The sequence below is a fragment of the Nycticebus coucang genome, chromosome X (genome assembly GCF_027406575.1).
Source record: "Nycticebus coucang isolate mNycCou1 chromosome X, mNycCou1.pri, whole genome shotgun sequence".
Taxonomy (NCBI): domain Eukaryota; kingdom Metazoa; phylum Chordata; class Mammalia; order Primates; family Lorisidae; genus Nycticebus; species Nycticebus coucang.
The window spans coordinates 132,955,918-132,977,246 of record NC_069804.1 but is presented as its reverse complement, the minus strand read 5'-3'; the positions used below and the strand labels follow the sequence as shown (position 1 = coordinate 132,977,246).

The window sequence follows — 21,329 nt, the reverse complement described above, 5'->3', positions numbered from 1 at the left end:
TCAATTCCAAAGACAACAGATAACAGCTTCCCCGTGACTGTCTTTCAATAACGAAATAAGCAACTTACTCTTGATCCTTTCTCAGGAAAGCACTTACAGCCCCCACTGCAGTCTTGGCCTCCACATAGCTTTCCATAAGACTTCTCTCCCTATTAACAAAAAGAGAAAGTTAGTAAACCATGTGAGCCAAGAAGCAATATTGCTCCTTGGGACTCTTAACCATACACCTCCTAACCAAATAAATTTAGAGTAGTTTAATTATCTTATCTGATGGTGTCACGAGTCAAATGAAATAAAAGCTAAACTTAAGCTAGTATCCTTTTAGGTCAGGTTGATACTTCACCAGATAGCCTGTTTGGCAGCTAGTTTGGAAACTGTGATTTAGAAACCTCCTCACTAGTAGAAATTCCAGTCACAAAATACAAGAGAACTGCTTGTATCGAAGCTGGAAGGAAACCCTAGACATATATATTCCTGTGAGAAAGCAGGTGTCCAGTGACTTACGGATTTGTACTCATTGAGAAAAACAGTAGCTGTAGCAGAGAACTTGAGAGAAGTCTGAGTGCTAGAAAGGTAGTGACAGATGAAAATGGCCACCATGTACTCTACTCTCAGAACTGTTTTCCTCAAGCTCCATTTTCAACACACCATTCAAACCTTACAGTGATGCCCTCATGCCCAGTCAGATCTGAATTCCTCAGGCGGTACTGCACAGTTCACCCAAACTATCCAACTTCATTTTTCCTTCTTCTCTGCTTTACGATGATGAGGAGGATGACGATGATGATGATTACGATTACTACAGGAATCTCTGCAAGGCTTCCACACGACCCGACATGTGTTGGTCCTCACCAATCTCACCTCCTCTGGTTCACTCTGCTTCAGTCACACAGGTGGGCTTTCATTCCTTTTTCAAAAAACATCCAGCGTGTTTCTCCCTAGCAGTTACTTCCTCCTGAAATGTTTTAATGTTTTCCACCTAGAAATTTTTTTTTATCTTTTTTTGTTTGTTTGTTTTATTTTTGCAGTTTTGGGCCAGGGCTGGGTTAAAACCCACCACCTCTGGCATATGGGGCTGACACCCTGCTCCTTTGAGCCACAGGCACTGTCCTCACCTAGAAATTTTTTACTGGGGGCCTCTTTTCATCATCTAGGTCTTAGTTCAATTGTTCATTCTCAGAGAGGCCACCCTTGACGTTCAGACTAAGGTAGTCCCCAGGTACTTCCAATCATATCACTCTGTTATGTTTTCATCTTTAGACATTCTGTCTTCTCCCACTAGACTATAAGCTCCCTATCTGTCTTCTCCAATATTGTATCCCAAATCCCTATAACCATGGATGACACTCAAAGAATGTTTGATGACCACATGAACGGGGCTAGGATTTGGACCCAGATCTAACTCCAAAGCCTGGACCTTAACCCTTATATACCGTAGTGTTTTCTAAGTCCTCTGTCTACCAGAAACTAAATATGAGGATCTAAAAACAAAGAAAACTGCTATTCTGACCCTATCCACCTTGGGGAAAAAGTAAAACATAAATTCTAACTATTATCTGTAACAAGAACTTTATCTCTGGGATGGATTTAGTATCATTCAACTTTTTTGTTTAATGCTGGCTGTTTTTTCCAAAGAGAAAGGCATATTTATGAGCCTGCCTCACACTTAATCATTCTTGTCTCTGTATACTGTGTGCCTTTTCCTAATTCCTGGGGAACATTGTGAATTTCTCAAATGGTCTCTTATCTCTTTAGATTCCCACAACACTTTATCATTGCAACACCTCGGTAATAAGGTAGTGATGGCAGAGCTAAGACAAAATGTTGCTATTTTAGACTCCAAACACCTTCCTTATATGAGATATTTTATCTCTCTTATATGCCTTTGACATGGTAAGTGCTACTGTACACTTTCCAGTTTGCCTTCCATTTTATGGCATGGAGCACAGGCAAGTTTTCATAAGGGATAGATCAAGAAGTGGTCTGGGAGGAGGAGACTAGAGAACAGGGAGAGCAGCACTGAATTTAATCCTCACCTACACTGTTGCCTTGTCTAATGTTGAGTACTATATTTCTTGGCATTGTGGATAATTTGGTTTTGCTTCTCCATACATTTCTATATTTTCCAAGCAGTTTCCAATGAGCATAAGAAAAAAATAATACATGTTGTTAAATTATAAAAGTCACCCTTTCAAAAGAGAATTCAACAGGTGTTTCCAAAGTTGAAGTTGCATCTATTTGCAGCTATGGCCTATTTCCCAACAGTGTCTGTTTGGGCGTCCCATAAAATTGGTCTATTGTAGATTAAAAGTTGCCAGATCTCTGGCATTCAGCAAGGGGCCAGATGAGACAGGAAAAAAATTTTCAATAAAAGTAGCTGAGCAAAAACATAAGGAGTAGAAGCTAAGGTTTCTCTTTTTTTAATTTCAAAATATTAAGGGTCAAAGAGATGTAAAGAAACTAAGATTTCTTAGGAACTCGCCAGAACAAGGAAGCAATGACACCCAGCTCACAGACAGGAAGCCATCACTATCCTCTGTCACCGAGGAAAGTAACCAGAGAAGCCCTATTGGCCACAAGGCAATTTCCTGTAATGCCAGCCCTGGCAGTTTCCCCAGGAGTCTACAATTACAGTGAGGTGGGAGGGGTAAAGGAGCAGCTTCCAGGGAACATGACCAGACCAGGTCCTGAGGAAGCCTCTGCCTATCTGGGCTTGTCTGGGGCCACTCCACTCCTGTTTGACCAGGCCATGTTGTTGGTGTCATTCACACCTTGGAATGCTCTCCCCTCCCTCTAAAAACATAACCCTTCTTATACTCCCCAAAAATTAGAACTGGAAAGACTTTGGGAGATTATCTAATACAGTTGTTCTTAACTTTATCAGTCCAGCACTGATTATTTTTAATTATAATTATTTATTATTCTCTCTTGCTTTCCCAAAAAGAAATTCACAGGAATAAGCCATAATAAAAATGTAAGCAAACATTTTAAAAGCACATATAATGCCCTGTGTTGCCAAGAAAAAAAAAAGAAAAAGGAAAGTCATTTATAAGAAAACAATATGTACTTCAATATGTGAAAGCATCCATGGCTATATTAGTAAAAGTAATGAAGTATTCGTCAGAGGCTAATGGCACTACACAGAATCATTATGACCAGGACAGCCTGCTGACACAGAATGACAATGGGATGCGGTGTTGGTGACTCAAAAACCATGAATGCTGTTGCTATTAGGACAGTAATTCTCTGAAATGGTAAGTAATTAATGGTCACGTTTGGGGACAAAAAAGTACAATCTTTGCTTTATTTACCTGGCAGTTCTAATCAGTAATAATAAAACCATGAAAAAATTCATTTCCATATGTAAAATGTGGTTATGTTCTAGACTCAGATAGTTATAAACGGTTTTCACTTTCATCAGTATCCAGAGGTCTTCTAAATGTAGGGCAAGATGCAGGACAATTCTTTGCAGTACAGCGTAGCCCTAAAGTTCGTGTGCAATTTAAAATAGTTGTTTAAAATAGACAACTGTGTTTAAAATAGACAGCTATTTAAAATAGTTAAGTGCCTCCTCCCCATCATTTGACAATCAAAAATGGCCTCACAATTTCCCAAATACCTCCTAGGGAGTGCTTCTGTTAAGAATTTCTGGTCTACAGTTTTGAGATTTTGTGATGTGGGCCATTCTCACTGGGGTTAGATGATATCTCAGGGTTGGTTTGATTTTCATTTCTCTAATATATAGAGATGATGAACATTTTTTCATGTGTTTGTTAGCCATTCGTCTGTCATCTTTAGAGAAAGTTCTATTCATGTCTCTTGCCCATTGATATATGGGATTGTTGGCTTTTTTCATGTGGATTAATTTGAGTTCTCCATAGATCCTAGTTATCAAGCTTTTATCTGATTGAAAATATGCAAATATCCTTTCCCATTGTGTAGGTTGTCTCTTTGCTTTGGTTGTTGTCTCCTTAGCTGTACAGAAGCTTTTCAGTTTAATGAAGTCCCATTTGTTTATTTTTGTTGTTGTTGCAATTGCCATGGCAGTCTTCTTCATGAAGTGTTTCCCCAGGCCAATATCTTCCAGTGTTTTTCCTATGCTTTCTTTGAGGGTTTTTATTGTTTCATGCCTTAAATTTAAGTCCTTTATCCATCTTGAATCAATTTTTGTGATGCTGGCGTGGATGTGGAGAGAAGGGAACACTTTTACACTGCTGGTGGGACTGCAAACTAGTACAACCTTTCTGGAAGGAAGTATGGAGAAACCTCAAAGCACTCAAGCTAGACCTCCCATTTGATCCTGCAATCCCATTACTGGGCATCTACCCAGAAGGAAAAAAATCCTTTTATCATAAGGACACTTGTACTAGACTGTTTATTGCAGCTCAATTTACAATCGCCAAAATGTGGAAACAGCCTAAATGCCCACCAACCCAGGAATGGATTAACAAGCTGTGGTACATGTATACCATGGAATACTATTCAGCCATTAAAAAAAATGGAGACTTTACATCCTTCGTATTAACCTGGATGGACGTGGAAGACATTATTCTTAGCAAAGCATCACAGGAATGGAGAAGCATGAATCCTATGTACTCAATTTTGATATGAGGACAATTAATGATAATTAAGGTTATGGGGGGAAAGCAGAAAGAGGGATGGGGGGGTGGGGCCTTGGTGTGTGTCACACTTTATGGGGGCAAGACATGATTGCAAGAGGGACTTTACCTAACAATTGCAATCAGTGTAACCTGGCTTATTGTACCCTCAATGAATCCCCAAAGATAAAAGAAAAAAAAAAGAATATCTATCCATACACAAGAACTGTCCAGAAAGTATCCAGCCATGTATAAAAAATAGAGATATACATGATGGTATAAAAAAAAAAGAATTTCTGGTCTAATCCAAATCGCCCCTTTTATAGATGAGAACACTGAAGGAAATTGGTTTGCCCTGGGTCACAGTACTAGCAAATGGATTCTAGTATTTCTGTCCATAATGCCATATTCTTCCTACTGTATCAGACTTCTCAAGGTCAAGTCCAAGTTTCTTTCTTCCATAAGTACTCCAGTTTCAGTGAAAAGCTGCAGCATTCACTGGGCAAGTGTCACATGTTGCTATGACACAATCTTTGTGATGTTTCTTAGGTTGCACAGCTGAGAATCTTGTTTTCTCATCCAGACAGTAACATCCATATGGGAAAGGTCAAACTATTTTACCTCTTTGTATATCCCCAGAGTGTTAAAGAGGCAAAACTATGTTCTAACCATTACCTGAGGCAGTATACCTTAGTTAAGAGTATAAGTTCTGGCAATAGTCTGTACAGGTTTAAACCCCAGGTCTGATATTTCTGAGTTGGATGTTGCCAGCCAAGTGATTTTATCTCTCTTATCCCCAATTTTCTTTCTTTTTTTTTTTATTGTTGGGGATTCATTGAGGGTACAATAAGCCAGGTTACACTGATTGCAATTGTTAGGTAAAGTCCCTCTTGCAATCATGTCTTGCCCCCATAAAGTGTGACACACACTAAGGCCCCACCCCCCTCCCTCCATCCCTCTGCTTCCCCCCCCATAGCCTTAATTGTCATTAATTGTCCTCATATCAAGATTGAGTACATAGGATTCATGCTTCTCCATTCTTGTGATGCTTTACTAAGAATAATGTCTTCCACTTCCATCCAGGTTAATACGAAGGATGTAAAGTCTCCATTTTTTTTAATGGCTGAATAGTATTCCATGGTATACATATACCACAGCTTGTTAATCCATTCTTGGGTTGGTGGGCATTTAGGCTGTTTCCACATTTTGGCGATTGTAAATTGGGCTGCAATAAACAGTCTAGTACAAGTGTCCTTATGTCTTATTCCCAATTTTCTTATCTGTAAAATGGGGATGGCAATAGTATCTACTATGTAGGGCTTGATTGGAAGATTTAATAAAATAAAGCATGCAAAGCATGGTGTCTGACTCATAGGATGCACTAAATGTTATCTATTATTATTACATTAACATCAGCTAGGCCAGAGTAGCATGGTCTCTGCAACACTCTGTTCTCTCTGGATCTGATTCTCAAGTGATGTGCATGTGTATGGACATACCAGTTTGTCTATGGCTGATATTCACTCTGCTTAGTTAGGATGTCCATTTGAATTTGTTTATATTTGTATGTGACCTATCATTACGTATTTTTAATATCATCTCTATCCCACACATGCATCCCTTTGCAGATGCTGGTTCCTTTGTCTAAAATGCCTTCCTGACCCGTTTTCTCATTTACCACAAACCAACTTCTGTTCATTCTTTAAAACCCTGCTCAAACATCACGTTCTTGGTGAAATTCTGCCTCTCTCCCAACTATTTCAGGCAGAAGTTCTTACTCTCTCCTCTTTGCTATATTTTACTCCATCTATTTGGTTCTAGTATCGGACTGGAATCAGGGCTGTGTCTTTTTCTTCTCTGCAGCCATGTCACAAGCAGGCACTCAATGGAGGGCTGTGAAATAACTGCTCTAAGAACAATTGAGTTACACATGTTAAAGATCAACATAACCTGGGATTCTCCCTCTCCCTTGGGTTTCCTGGGAAATAAAGAACTACATCATAATGTCCCTACCACGAGCCAATATGCTTTTCTAGGTATCACCAGTGCCTACTGGCATGGGTGGTAGCAGGGCTGACAATGACGCAAAAGGTAACCCAGAAAGAGAGATATAGGATGTAAGAGAGCTTAGCTGGAATGATTGAATAGCTTACAAAAATGAGTGATGTCTGTGAGGAATTTCCTTCAGAAAGTTGGGTCACAAAATACTGGTTGTGCAACATTTTATTTTGGCCATTCAACATATATTGATTATGCACCTAAGCTAGGCACTGTTTTAGACATGGGGGATAGACAGTGTATCATACAGCTGTAAGTGAAACCAAGTTCCTGCTCTCCTGGTGTTTAGAGGGAAGACAAACAGTAAACACATAAATATTACATATGTGTTAGTGATATGTATTATGGAGGAAAATAAATTGATATGAGGAACAGGAATTGTTGGAGTCAGGCTATTCTTTATTTATTTCTTTTGTAGAGATGGAGTCTTGCCCAGGCTATAGTGCAATGGCTATTCACAGGTCCAATCATAGCACACTGCAGCCTTGAGCTCCTGGGTTGAAGTAATCCTCCCATCTCAGCCTCCTTTATAGCTGAGATCATGAGCATGCACTGTGGCACCCATCTCAGATTGCTATTTTATGTAAGGAAGTCAGGGAAGGCCTTAGTTACCAGGTGATTTCTGAGCAAAACCATGGTGTTTCTCAAAGCACAGTCCTTGGATCAGCATCCTCAGCCCTGGAAACTTATTAGAAATGCCAATTCTTGCATATCTATGCAAATTTATTGCATAGAAATGCAAAACCTTTAGGGGTAGGCCCAACAATCTGTGTTTTAACAAGCCCTTCTGGTGATTCTGTGCACACTAACATTTGAGATGGAGAAGATGAAAGAGCAAGCTATGTGGCTACCTGGAGAGTATTCCAGGCAAAGGGAACAGCAAGTGCAAAGGCAGTAAAGGACAGAATATGTTTGATGTTTTGGCTAAACAGTAAAGAGGCCAGAGTGCTGTAGTGAATAAGGGGAATGGGGTAGATAGATGATAAAGCCAGATTATATAAGATTTTATAGCCCACTGTAAGAACCTTGCCTTTGGAAAGTCATTAAAAGACTTTGAACACACTAGTGGCACCAATTGATTTACTTTTCTGAATGGATCACTCGAGTTGCCATGTGAACTGCAGCAGGACAAGGGTGGAAGCAGAAAGACCATCTGGAGGCTGTGGTGGAAGTTCAACAGAAGAGGCTCGGACCAGAGGCACAGTGAGACAGACTGGCAGAAGTAGGACTCTAGATATGTTTTGAAGGTAAGGCTCCTGGGATTTGCTGATGGATTGGATTTGGGATATAACTGAAAAAGAGGAGCCAAGGATGACTCCAGAGTTTCTGTACCAAACAACTAGAAGGATACAATTGCCATTTATTCAAATGGAAAAGACCGTTGGAGGAGCTGCCTTGGGAGCCATCAGGAATTCTGATTTTGAGATATCTATTAGACATCTAAATTGGGGAGTAGATACTTGGCTTTGAAGTTGGGAGTTCAAGGGAGATCCCTTGGTCAGTATAAACTTGACTACGTTATGGTAACAAATCTAAAATCTCAAAAGTGTAACACAACAAAGTTTGATTTCTCACTCTTGTCACGATCCAATCAAGGACAGGCAGCTCTCATGCCCAAACTAGGGAAATGGATAAGACTGAAAGGCAGTTGTAAAGGCCCACGTGAGGTTACTGGTAATGAACTTCAAGGAATACTAATTATAATATCAATATTGTGAGGCATTCTTTGGCCTTATGCAGCCATGTGGATACAGATGCAGATGAGGGGAAGAGTTGGATTTAATCAAGTTTGGGGTCTGCTAGGTAAGAATGATAAAGAGAAAGAGAGGCAAGGGAAGTCGAGAGTATAAGTAAAGAAGTGATGATGATGATGGACCATGAAATCTAGGATTCTTAAGGAAGGCAGGGAGAATAAGCAGTGGGTAGAGGGTAGTAAAAAAGTAGTACAATCAATGGATGACTGGCCCTTGTGGGGTTGAAGAAATGTATGGGTTTTAGCTGTTTCTCAGAAAAAAAGAAGAGGTGGTATAAAGAAGCTAGGGCCTGTTAACACTTTATGTAGTACAAAATAATTCAGTCCTTGGGATATAACAAATACTTCTTGAGTTAGCTCAGTAAATTGTTGTTGAAATTGGTCCTCAATACTAGTTTCATACAACATAACAAAACTATCCTGTTTTAATAACTTCAGTTTTCTTCCAAACACATTTCACACAAAATCTCATTTGATTTTTCACCATAAATCTGAACTAGGTATTTTAGATGTATGTTTAGAGATACACACACATCCATAAAATTACAATGACTTATTTATATCTTCGCCTACCCTCCTATACATTAACTTCCTTTGAGATGAAGACCTTGGTTTGTTCACCATAAAACAAATCAATTTAAATCCTCTAAGCTTCAATTTCCTGAACTATACAATAGGGATAATATGTTACTTTACAGGGTTTAGTGCGGTTAAATGAGATGACGTCCTTAGGAAGGCGCTTGGTATACTGAGCATATAGTATGCTGGTATTATTTATAATTACAGTATGTCCTCAATCAATGACTAATTCCTATTTTAAAGAAAAGGAAATAGAAGCTCAGTGACTTCTTCAACGTAGAAAGTTTAGTATCAGGCTGGGCGCGGTAGCTCATGCCTGTAATCTCAGCACTCTGGGAGGCCGAGGCAGACCGTTTGCCTGAGATTGGGAGTTCGAGACCAGCCTGAGCAAGAGTGAGACCTCGTTTCTAAAAATATCATGTGCAGTGGCAGGCACCTGTAGTCCCAGCTACTTGGGAGGCTGAGACAAGAGGATGTCTCATGCTCCAAAGTTTAAGGTGGCTGTGAGCTATGACGCCACAGCATTCTACCTAGGGTGACAAAGTGAGACTCTGTCTGAAAAACAACAACAACAAAAAAAAACAGTTTAGTGACAAGAGTTGGGATAAGAAACTAGATATCCTCACTCTCTGTCTCTTGTTTTATTATGATTATTTTAGTCAGACCTGTCGCCACTAGTTCTAAAAATTAGACTGAAATTGAGAAGTCAAAAAAGAACTTGAATGTTCAGAGAGGTACCATTTGGGGTACTTTTTATCAATACTACTTTACAATATTATTTGTTATGCTTGCACACTTTCTAAACAACCCTCATATATGATTCTCATAACCACTTTTGAAGCAAAGGAACAATCTTTTATATGCCCATTTTCCAGAATAAAAAAAATACTCCTGCGTTTAAGAGAGTTTCATTTGCTAGTTAAGTGACAAAGCAAAGCCAAAGCTTCCTTTTTTGAGTGCATAAACATCAAAAAGGGAAAAATAATGCAAGATGCTAAGGTGTCCTTTTATAATCTTCATTCCCTACTGGTAGCCTCAGGGTCCAAAAATCAGACAGGCCTCTTTGGCTGGCTCAGAGGTATTCTTGGGGTCACATTCATAATAATGGTTACTATGAGCATCTGCTACGTGCCTGGCTAAATAGTTCACTTTATTTTTTTTGTCTCAGAGTCTGTTTATTTATTTTTTATTATTATTATTTGGGATTCATTGAGGGTACAAGAATTAGGTTACACTGATTGCATTTGTTAGGTAAAGTCCCTCTTATAATTATGTCCCACTTCCAAGACGTGCCATACAATGTGATGCCCCCAACCCCCTCCCACCTCCCCTCTCCCCACTCCCTCATTCCCCTACCCCACACCTTGTATTAGATAACCTGCTACCTTCATATTAGAATTGAGTACATTGGATTCTTGCCTCTCCATTCTTGTGATGCTTTACTAAGAAGAGTGTGTTCTAACTCAATCCAGGTTAATATGAAAGATGTAAAGTCTCCATCTTTTTTAATGGCTGAATAGTATTCCATGGTATACATATACCACAGCTTGTTAATCCATTCCTGGGTTGGTGGGCATTTACATTGTTTCCACATTTTGGTGACTATAAATTGAGCAGAGATAAACAGTCTAGTTCAAATGTCCTTATGATTAAATGATTTTTTTTTTCTTCTGGGTAGATGCCCAGTAATGGGATTGCAGGATTAAATGGGAGGTCTAATTTGAGTTCTTTGAGGGTTCTCCATGATTCCTTCCAAAAAGGTTGTATTAGTCTGCAATCCCACCAGCAGTGTAAAAGTGTTACCTTCTCTCCACATCCATACCAGCACTTGCAGCTTTGGGACTTTCTGATTTGGGCTAATCTCCCTGGGGTTAGGTGATATCTCAAGGTGGTTTTGATTTGCATTTCTCTAATGATTAGGGATGATGAGCATTTTTTCCATATGTTAGCTATTTGTTTGTCTTCTTTGAGAGAAAGTTCTATTCATGTCTATTGCCCAGTGATACATAGGATTGTTGGCTCTTTTTTTGTTGATTAATTTGAGTTTTCTGCAGATCTTAGTTATCAAGCCTTTGTCCGATTCATAATATGCAAATATATTTTCCCATTCTGAAGGTTGTCTATTTGCTTTAGTTGTTGTCTCCTTAGCTATACAGAAAAGTCCCATTTATTTATTTTTATTGTTGTTGCAATTGCCATGGAAGTTTTCTTCAAAAAATCTTTCTGTAGGCCAATATCTTCCAGTGTTTTCCCCACACTTTCTTCAAGGATTTTTATTGTTTCATGCCTTAGACTTAAATCTTTTACCCATCTTGAATTAATTTTTGTAAGTAGTGAAAGGTGAGGGTCTAGTTTCAGTCTTTTACATGTGGTTATCCAGTTTTCCCAGCACTATTTATTGAATAGGGATTCTTTCCCCCAGTGTATGTTGTTTGATTTATCAAAGATCAGGGTGCTGTAAGATGTTAGTTTCATCTCATGGTTTTCCATTCAGTTCCAAATGTCTATGTCTCTATTTTTGTGCCTAAATAGTTCACTTTTGTTATCACACTAAACTGTTCCAACTACACTGTGAGGTAGACACTATTACCACCATCATTGCACAAATAGGGAAACTGAAGCTTAGAACAGTTGAACAGTTTTCCTGACCAACGTCACTCAGCTTGGGAGTGGCACAAATTCAAACCAAGGTTTGACTCAAAATCTTAGACCTCTTCCACTAAGCCAGGTACCCTTTAGCATCATCCTAAGTTTCTGAACTTTGTGCTGAGGGTACAGAGGTCTGGCTTTACTCTGAGTAATTCTAAAACAAAACCAGTGCATTGAAATATAAACAAACACAAAACTAAGCTGGCTCCTGTCCCACTTTTAATGTGCATTTGCCTTTTAAGAACAGCTCCTTATGAGTTTATGAATGAAAGCCTCTGGGAGGAGATGGAAGTGATCTGTGGGAGCTGAATCCCTACCAGGTGGGACTTGTCACCCATACATTATTTTAAGGAAGAAGCTGACATCAGACATTGCTGAGTAGTTCAGGAAGGAATTTCCCTCCAACATCTGTTCAACTGTGTTCTCACCATAAACAAACACAACTGATGGGGTCAGGAGTGGGAGAGGAACAGGAGACATGTCAGGTTTACACTTGAAAAGCCCTATCTAGCCAGAATGAACCAGGGCCTTAGAGGAAGGGATGCAGTATTGCCCAGTTAGATCTTAAAGGGAAGTCACCACTTAACACACAAATAGACAAACTTAATGTTACCCATCATGTTCTTAAGACAGATACCTCCTTTTCCTTTGTAAGTACTTACTGAATAGCTATGAAAGAATGTCATTTCTTAAGGCTAGTCACTGGGATCAGGTGAGGGATACTTGTGTTTTAAGATTAAAAGGTGCCTGAGGATCATAGATCCCATAGTTCATATGTGTTTAGGGTGGCTAGCTTTGAGAAATAACAGCACAGGTTGTCAAGTTAAGTTAGAATTTCAGAGCAACAACAAACAACTTTTTAATAGAAGTACATCCCAAATTAGTGTAAGTATGGTCCATTCAAATTTTGGGAATGTTTATCTATTTGTTGTTTACCTGCATTTCAAATTTAACTGAGGGTCCTCTACTTTATCTAGAAACCCTACAAGCAGCATCACAACACACTTGTATAATAAGTTCAATTGTAAGGTGTATCAACAGTAATTACTAGTAATAATAGTTAAAGTACAATTTCTGGAACTTTTTAAAAAATTAAGAGAGAACTCACATTTCTTTCTGTGAGTCATTCTTACTCATTTTTTATTCTAATATGCTTTCCAAAGTAGGAAGGAAAAGTAGAGTTATAACTAGAATTGTAAGGGTTAAGTTCATTCATTTATTCAGCAAATACTGTCTGCTGTGTACCAGGCGCTATGCTAGATTCTGAAAATATAATAAAAATTGAATATGACATGTACATGAAGCGTTCATAGTAGGTTTATTCATAATAACCCCAAACTGAAAAGAGGCAAAATGTCCATCAACAGGTGAAAGTATAAACAAATTATGATATACAGACAGTCCCCAACTTACAATGGGTTGACTTACAATTTTTAACTTTATGATGGTGTAAAAATAATAAGCATTCACTAGAGTCTGTACTTTGAATACCCATAAAACAATAATAAGCATTCACTAGAGTCTGTACTTTGAATACCCATAAAACAAACTCATTCTGTATTTCACTTTCAAAACAGTAGTCAATAAATTACATGAGATCTTCAATACTTTATTATAAAAATAGGCTTTGAGTTAGATGATTTTGCTCAACTGTCGGATAATGTAAGTTTTCCGAGCATATTTAAGGTAGGCGAGGCTAAGCTATGATGTTTGGTAGGTTAGTGGTATTGAATACATTTTTTACTTAATATTTTCAACTTAAGGTTTTATCAGGATGTAATCCCATCTGTATTTGCATAATGGTATACTATTCAGCAACAAAAAACTCTCTTGATATATGTAACTGCATAGATGAATCTCACAGACATCATGTCAAGAGAAAAGAAGCCAGACACATAAGCACATATTCAGTATGATTCTCTTTATATGAAGCTCTAGAATAGGAAAAGTGAATGTATGCTGCTAGAAATGAGAATAGTGGTTACCACTAAAGAGCTGGGGTGGGTGGTGGGAGGCAGCTCAGCATCTGTGGCTCAAGCGGCTAAGGCGCCAGCCACATATGCCTGAGCTGGCGGGTTCGAATCCAGCCCGGGCCCGCCAAACAACAATGATGGCTGCAACCAAAAAACAGCCAGGCGTCATGGTGGGCACATGTGGTCCCAACTACTTGGGAGGCTGAGGCAAGAGAATCACTTAAGCCCAGGAGTTGGGGGTTGCTGTAAGCGGTGATGTTACGGCACTCTATCCAGGGGCATGGCTTGAGGCTCTGTCTCAAAAAAAATAAAATAAAATAAAATAAATAAAAGAGCTTGGGGGAGGGCTGACTGGAGGTGTACTTTCTGGGATGATGGATGTGTTCTCTATCTTGTTCAGCATAATGCTTATGAGCACATACTTGTCAAAACTCATCAAGCAACACATTTATAATCTATAAATTGTATTGTATGTAAACTATAACTCAATTAAAACATCATGAAGCTTACATTCTCATATAGGATACAGATAAATACACAGACATTTAAAGAATAATAATTGTGGTAAGTGTAATAGAGAAAAACAGGATGCTGGGAAAGTTTACAATTTTAAGTCACTAAGACACAAGCAGTATTCCTTCATTCAATAAATATTTATTAAATGCCTACTCTGTGCGAGACACAGCACTAAACCCTAGGGGTATATGGTTAAATCAAATAGGCTTGGTCACCTCTCCTCATGGAGTTTATATTCTTGTATGGAAGACAGGACATGAGAAAAATAAATAATAATATTTTAGTTATAATTGTCCTACGTGATACAAAGGAGACCAATGGGAACATATGACAGGGCACCTGTCTTCGTTGGTGGGGTCAGAGAAGGTTAATCTAAGAAAGTATGGTTTAAATGGAGGTCTGAAGAATGAAGCAGCATCAACTAGGTCAAGGGATGGAGGTATGGCAGAGAATCTTTCAGGCAGACAGAACAATACATACGCATGCGCTGTGGTGAGAGAGAGCATGCACATAAGAGAAAGGAAAAGAAAGCCAGAGTGACTTAAATAAGAAAGTAAAGCAGAGAGGGACGCGAGATGATGCTATATAAGCATCCAAGTACTGCTCAGGTAGAGTCTTATAAGCCCTGTTAGTGAGGTTAATTTTTATCTCCAGAGCAACAGAAGTCACTGAATATTTTTAAGCAGGGAATGACACGATCAGATCAAGGTCTAAAAAGTTTTTTCTAGTGGTAGTATGGATAATGGACAGGAGGGAGTGAAGTGGGGAAACTAAATAGGAAACTGTTGAAGTGGTTGGTGCAAGAGAAGATGGTGGCTTTGATGGTACCATCACATGGTACCCATGTTCACATGGGTTGATGGAAAGTGAATGGACTAAAGTCATATTTAAATAAAGGGGACATAACCATAAAGGGATAAGACAAGAAGCAAAGCATTCTCACACCAAGTCCACCTCACTGATTTGAGGACAATCTTTAACGCATAATTGCTGTGTATAAAGGTACTGTGTTGGGCACTAGGAAAAAATGGCAAATATTTAGGAAACTTTTTCCTAGTACTTAAGAAACTAAACGCCTGACAAATGAGATAATTACAATCAAAAGAAGACGGCAAGAAGCATCATTGGAGAAGGTAATAAGAAACCTTTCTAAAACTTAGATGTGATTATGGCCTATCTGCCCTCAGAAATCTTTGATAAGTCCTCACTACAGCAAAATTCAAAATCTAAGCATGACGTTTAAGCATGAGCCTCAAAATGAGGCTCAACCTGTAATTTCACGCTTGCCTATCACTTCCAATTCCCCAGTCATAGAGACCTATTTATTGGCTAGTCCATTTTCCTACAATACCTTTCACATTCCATCAGTTTCTCTGGAAATCTTAGTCACATCATTTCTTTTCTTTTTTTATAATAGCTCTGCTAAGATATAATTCATATACCATACAATTCACACATCTTTTCTTAAATGTCACCTTTTCCCTTTCCCAACAATAGCACTGTTAATGTTTCATTATGGTACTTGTTATCCATTCTAATGGCTTCCTTCTACATTGGGTGACCAAACTCTTGCTACTAGAGGTATGCAGTGAGTGTCAAGAGCTTCAGTGGCTTGGCCAGGGCCACACTGCTCGTTTTATAATATAATGGCTTTAGGAAAATTATTCCAGTTCCAAACAAAATTTTTTAGGGCTTCTTGTTGGAAGCCTAAGTTAGGATGGAAGGCTTTACTAGTTCTCTAAGAGTTGGAAAAAAAAAAAAAAAAAAACCTACAGGAATAGGAAGGGTTGGGATTCCAGAGAAGCTGCAGCCTGTTGGAAATATCCTGAAAGACTGCCTTCTCTGTCATTAAGTCCAAATGGTTAAGGACACCGCCATTTCTGTCTTTTACACTGGGGGAGGAAGTCTAACAAATGCCCAGTTGATACAGATGGTGAGTGCATGTGTAATTCACCAACAGCAGCAACTATTAAGAGACAGAATGGGAGACAAATGCAAGTCATTTCCATAAAGATAATATTTAGCCAGATGTTTAGCATATGAAGTAGATAGTCCCTAAGGCCTACAGCAGGCGTCCTCAAACTTTTTCAACAGGGGGCCAGTTCACTGTCCCTCAGACCGTTGGAGGGCTGGACTATAGTTTAAAAAAAAAAAAAAACTATGAACAAATTCCTATGCACACTGCACATACCTTATTTTGAAGTAAAAAAGCAAAACGGGAACAAATGCAATCACACCGCCTCATGTGATTTTGAGGACCCCTGGCCTACAGGTATCCACAAGGCTAAAGATGTTTTACTTTGCCCAGAGACTGGGAAAGACAACATGGGGAGGAGACTCCAAACCAGGAAAATAGAATGGCTTATAGTAAATCCATCCCATACAACAGTGGTAAGTATGAAAGAGGAAAAATCATCCCACAAAGTACAAAATCCAGTAAATAGCAGAACAGGACCTCTGTCTTCATTTGCCAAGAACAATATATCACTTTTACCTAATTTTATGGCTGCAGCAATTTTAAACTGTAAATCCTTTCAGAAGTTAATTTTCATTTTGCCTTGCAGCATGAACAAGACAAACCAACTTGTCACGTATGCCTGCATTTCTAAAATTAGGAGAAACACCCCTAATCCCTTCTCACATGCAGAAAATAGAAACTAGTTGAGGAGTCTACTTGGTTGGTGGGAATGGACTTAAAAAGCATCATGCTAATAAAAAAAAAAAAAGCATTATACGTCATAAGGAAAGTTCAAACTCCAGTTCAAATGTTCTGTGTTAAGCCAAAGCCCATAGGCAAAGGAGTGGTCTAGTATTTCTGCCTCTAATTCCGTGTTTCATTGACTTTAAAACTCATTTACTTCTCTCTTTTGTATATAGGCAAAATGACATGCCAAATTGATTTTATTTTTTTGAAGCAATAAAAATTATTAATTTCGTTAAATCTTGTTCTTGAGGACATTTTATATATTCTGTTTGATAAAATGGGGAGCACTTGAACAATTTAAAACTGATTTTACTACTAGGAACTCATTCTATGGTAAGGAAGGCTTTAGCTATATCTTTGATAATTCCTTCGCAAGATATAAACTACCAAATCCCACTGAAGAAAAAGTAGGTAATCCCAATATCCCTTCCCTATTAAAGTAGTTGAATTTTTAGTTAAAAACCTTTCAATAAGGGAAACTCCTGGGCCAGATGGCCTCACTAGGGATTCCTACAAAACATTTAAGGAATAAATAATACCAATACTACACAAATTCTTCCAGAAAATTGAAGATTAATTCTTAACTCATTCTGTGAGCCTAACATTACCATTACAGACCAATATTTTTCAGGGACATAGATACAAAAATTCTTAACAAAAACTTATGAAATTAAACCCAACAGCATATTAAAATGATGATACCATCATTATGACGAAGTGCATTATGACCAGGAATGGCAGGTTGATTTAACACACCAAAATCAATCAATGAAATTTACTATATTAGCAGACTAAAAATGACAAAAATCATATGATTATCTCAATAAATGCAGAAAAATAATTTGAGAAATATCTAACATCCATCCTTGATAAAAACTCAGATCAAACTAGAAATAAAAGGCAAATTGTTCAACCTCCTAAAGGGTATCTAGAAAACTTCTACAGGTAACATTATACCCATGTGAAAGCGTGAATCCTTTCCCTACTAAGGTTGGGAGCAAGGCAATGATGTCCACATTTATATACTTCTACTTGACCTTATGCTGGAGATTCTAGCCAGTGCAAAAAAGGTATCCAGATTTAAAAGGAAGAAGTATACCTGTTTTTATTCACAGACAACATGATCTACATAAATAGCAGTATGAACCCTACAAAAAAGCTACTAGAACTAATAAGTGAGTTTACTAATGTTGGATGATACAAGATAAATATACAAAAATCAACTGTAGGCTTAGCGCCTGTAGCTCAGCAGCTAGGGCGCCAGCCACATACACCTGAGCTGGAGGGTTGGAACCCGGCTGGGGCCTGCCAAACAACAATAATAACTACAACAAATAAATAGCCGGGCGTTGTGGCAGGCGCCTGTAGTCCCAGCTACTTGGGAGGCTGAGGCTAGAGAAAGGCTTAAGCCCAACAGTTTGAGGCTGCTGTGAGCTATGACGCTACAGCACTCTAATGAGGGCGACATAGTGAGACTGCCGAAAAAAAATAAAAATCAACTGTATTTCTATATCCTAGCAACAAACCATTTGATATTGAAATGAAAAATACTATTATGATAGCATCAAATACATGAAATACTTAGGGATAAGTCTGACAAAAATGTGCAGTGCCTATACCCTCAGAACTCAACTGCTAAGAAAATTAAAGAAGACCTAAATAAATGAAAAGATACTATTAAGACATCATTTTTCCCTGATTTGTCATCAGATTCCATGCAGTTTTAAATGTATATAACAATGCAAAGGACCTAGCATAGTCCAACTTTGAAAGAGAAGCTTTAAGACTTACATAACCTGACTTCAAGCTTTATTATGAAGCTACAGCAATCAAGACAGTATATTATTGGTGTGAAGATAAACAGATATATCAGTAGACTAGAATACAAAGTCTAGAAATAGACCTACGTATTGATTGACTTCTGACAGTGGAAATTCAGTAGGGAATAAAATAGTCTTCAACAAATGGTGCTAGAAAAATTGGACATCCACATACAAAATAAAAATAATGAGTTTTGATCTGTACTTCATACCATGTACAAATATATTTCAAAGTGGATTGTTGATGTAAGCCTGAGAATTTAAAATTTCCAGTAGAAAAAGTAGGAGAAAATCTTTACACCGTTAGATTTAAGCAAAGATTTCTTAGATATAACACCAAAAAGTTGATAAAAGAAAATAACTGAGAAATTGGACATCATGTAAATTAAAAATACTTTTATCCTTTGAAAGACATTCTTTTTTTGTTTCTTTTTTTGGGGGGAGGGGTTACAAAGGAGGGATTAAAAGACATTCTTAAGAGAACGTAAAGAAGAAGCCCTAGACTAAGAGAAAACACTTGCAATCACATATCTCATGTGGGATTACTGATAGAGGGACCATCATGAATGAATATGAAAATAATTATTCTGAGTAAAAGAAACCGATGAAAAACAAGCATACATATTTTATATTTTCATTTACATGAAATTCTAGAAAAACAAAATTTATCTCTAGTGACTGAAAGCAGATTTGTTACTATCCAAGGATAGGGGGTGGTAGAGAGGTGTGAGGGATGGATTATAAAGGGGCATGAGGAAGCTTTTGGAAGTGATGGATATATTCATTATCTTGATTGCAGTAATACTTTCATGTTTCTTCACATTAATCTAAATATTTATGACATTGTACACTTCACATATGAGTTTACTATGAGTCAATTATGTGCCAGTAACACTGTTTTAAAAAAACACAACAAATTATTAGGGTCACTTAAAGAGACTCAGAAGCCAATCTGAATAGGCTCCCATTGGCCAAATAAGTGATGATTCAAGTATCAATAACGATAAATGCAATGAATAAAATGCATACAATATTTAAAACCCTCTAAGTCCATAATGATACTCCCTTTCCTCCCCTTTCACACACAAAACTCTCACTTTTCACCTTTGGAGGAAGCTAGGGAAATAACTTTTTTATTTTTGAGACAAAGTGTCATTTTGTCACTCTCAGTAGACAGCTGTGGCATCATAGCTCATGGCAACCTCAAACTTTTGGGCTCAAGAGATCCTCTTGCTTAAGTTTTTCTATTTTCAGTAGAGACAGAGTCTCACTCTTGCTCAAGCTGGTCTCTGAACTGAGCTCAAGCAATCCACCCGCCCCGGCCTCCCAGAGTACTAGGATTACATGCGTGAGCCACCATGCCCAGTGAAGGGAAATGACTACTTTTAAAAGTGGTTTTAAAAAGGTGGTAGAATCAAGCATTTATCTTGACTTTTCTAAATGAATGATAACTCAGGGTAACCATAAACACTTCCAAAAAAATGAAGGCATGTTTTTCCTAAATGAATTATTCAAAGTACTGTATGCTTAAGACGGAATTATAGAATTAACATTTGCAACCCCCAATGAAGTTAATGGATTGAAATAATGGATATCTACAGATGCTAACATTACAGAAATGGGAAGAAGCAGATATCACAGACTTTTATGTATTAATAATCATGAAAGAATAAAATGCTCTGGCTGGGCACGGTGGCTCACGCCTGTAATCCTAGCACTTTGGGAGGCTGAGATGGGCAGATTGTTTGAACTCAGGATTTCAAAACCAGCCTGAGCAAGACCGAAACCCTATCTCTAAAAATAGCCAGGCTTTGTGGTGTGCACCTGTAGTCCCAGCTACTTGGGAGTCTGAGACCAGAGAATTGCTTGAGCCCAGGAGTTTCAAGTTGCTGTGAGCTATGAAGGGCAACACAGACCAGGGCAACATAGTGAGATTCTGTCTCAAAAAAAAAAAAAAAAGAATAATAAGCTCTCTGATGAAATAGTTTTGGGAGAGAGAGAAAGGAGAGAGAGAGAAAGCTGTAATGGAATCTGGTCACGTATCTAGATCTGATTACCAATATGTTAAAATAGTTTATAGTAAATGCAGAATAGCAACCAACAAATCAAAACTGGGAGAAAATTACAGGATAAATTATCTAGTTTCTTCAATAAAAGATTTCAAGGAGAAAAAGGAGAGATTGAGGGAAGGCTACAGATTAAAGCCATTATGGACAACAGTATAGAGGTTCTTCAAAAAATTAAAAAGAAAACTACCATATGATTCAACAATCCTAATACTGGGGACATATCCAAAGGAAATATAATCAATATGCCAAAGTGTATCTACACTCCCACGTTTACTGCAGTACTCTTCACAATATTCAAGATATGGAATCAACCTAAGTATTCATCAATGGATAAATGGATAAAGAAAATGTGGTATATAAACACAATGGAATGCTATTCATTCATAAAAAAGAAAAAAATTTGTCATTTGCAAAAACATGAATTATGTTAAGTGAAATAAGCCAAATAGGATCCACATGCTGTCATTTGTGGAATCTAAAAAAGCTGATCTCATAAAAGTAGAGAGTAAAATAGTGGTTACCAGAGGCTGGGGAGAGTGGTGGGGTAGGAGGCTGGGGAGAGTTTGGCCCATGGATATAAAGTTACAGTTAGAGAGGAAGAAGAAGTTCT

General features: G+C 38.0%; 1 protein-coding gene across 1 annotated transcript in view; it reads right to left on the bottom strand.

The window, feature by feature from the left end:
* COL4A6 (collagen type IV alpha 6 chain) overlaps positions 1 to 21,329 on the bottom strand; it is a 333,285-nt gene that overhangs the window by 170,681 nt on the left and 141,275 nt on the right. The window contains exon 3 of the mRNA XM_053579523.1: positions 69 to 149. Within this exon, the coding sequence (XP_053435498.1) occupies positions 69 to 149 (81 nt within the window). The remainder of the gene's footprint in view (positions 1 to 68; positions 150 to 21,329) is intronic.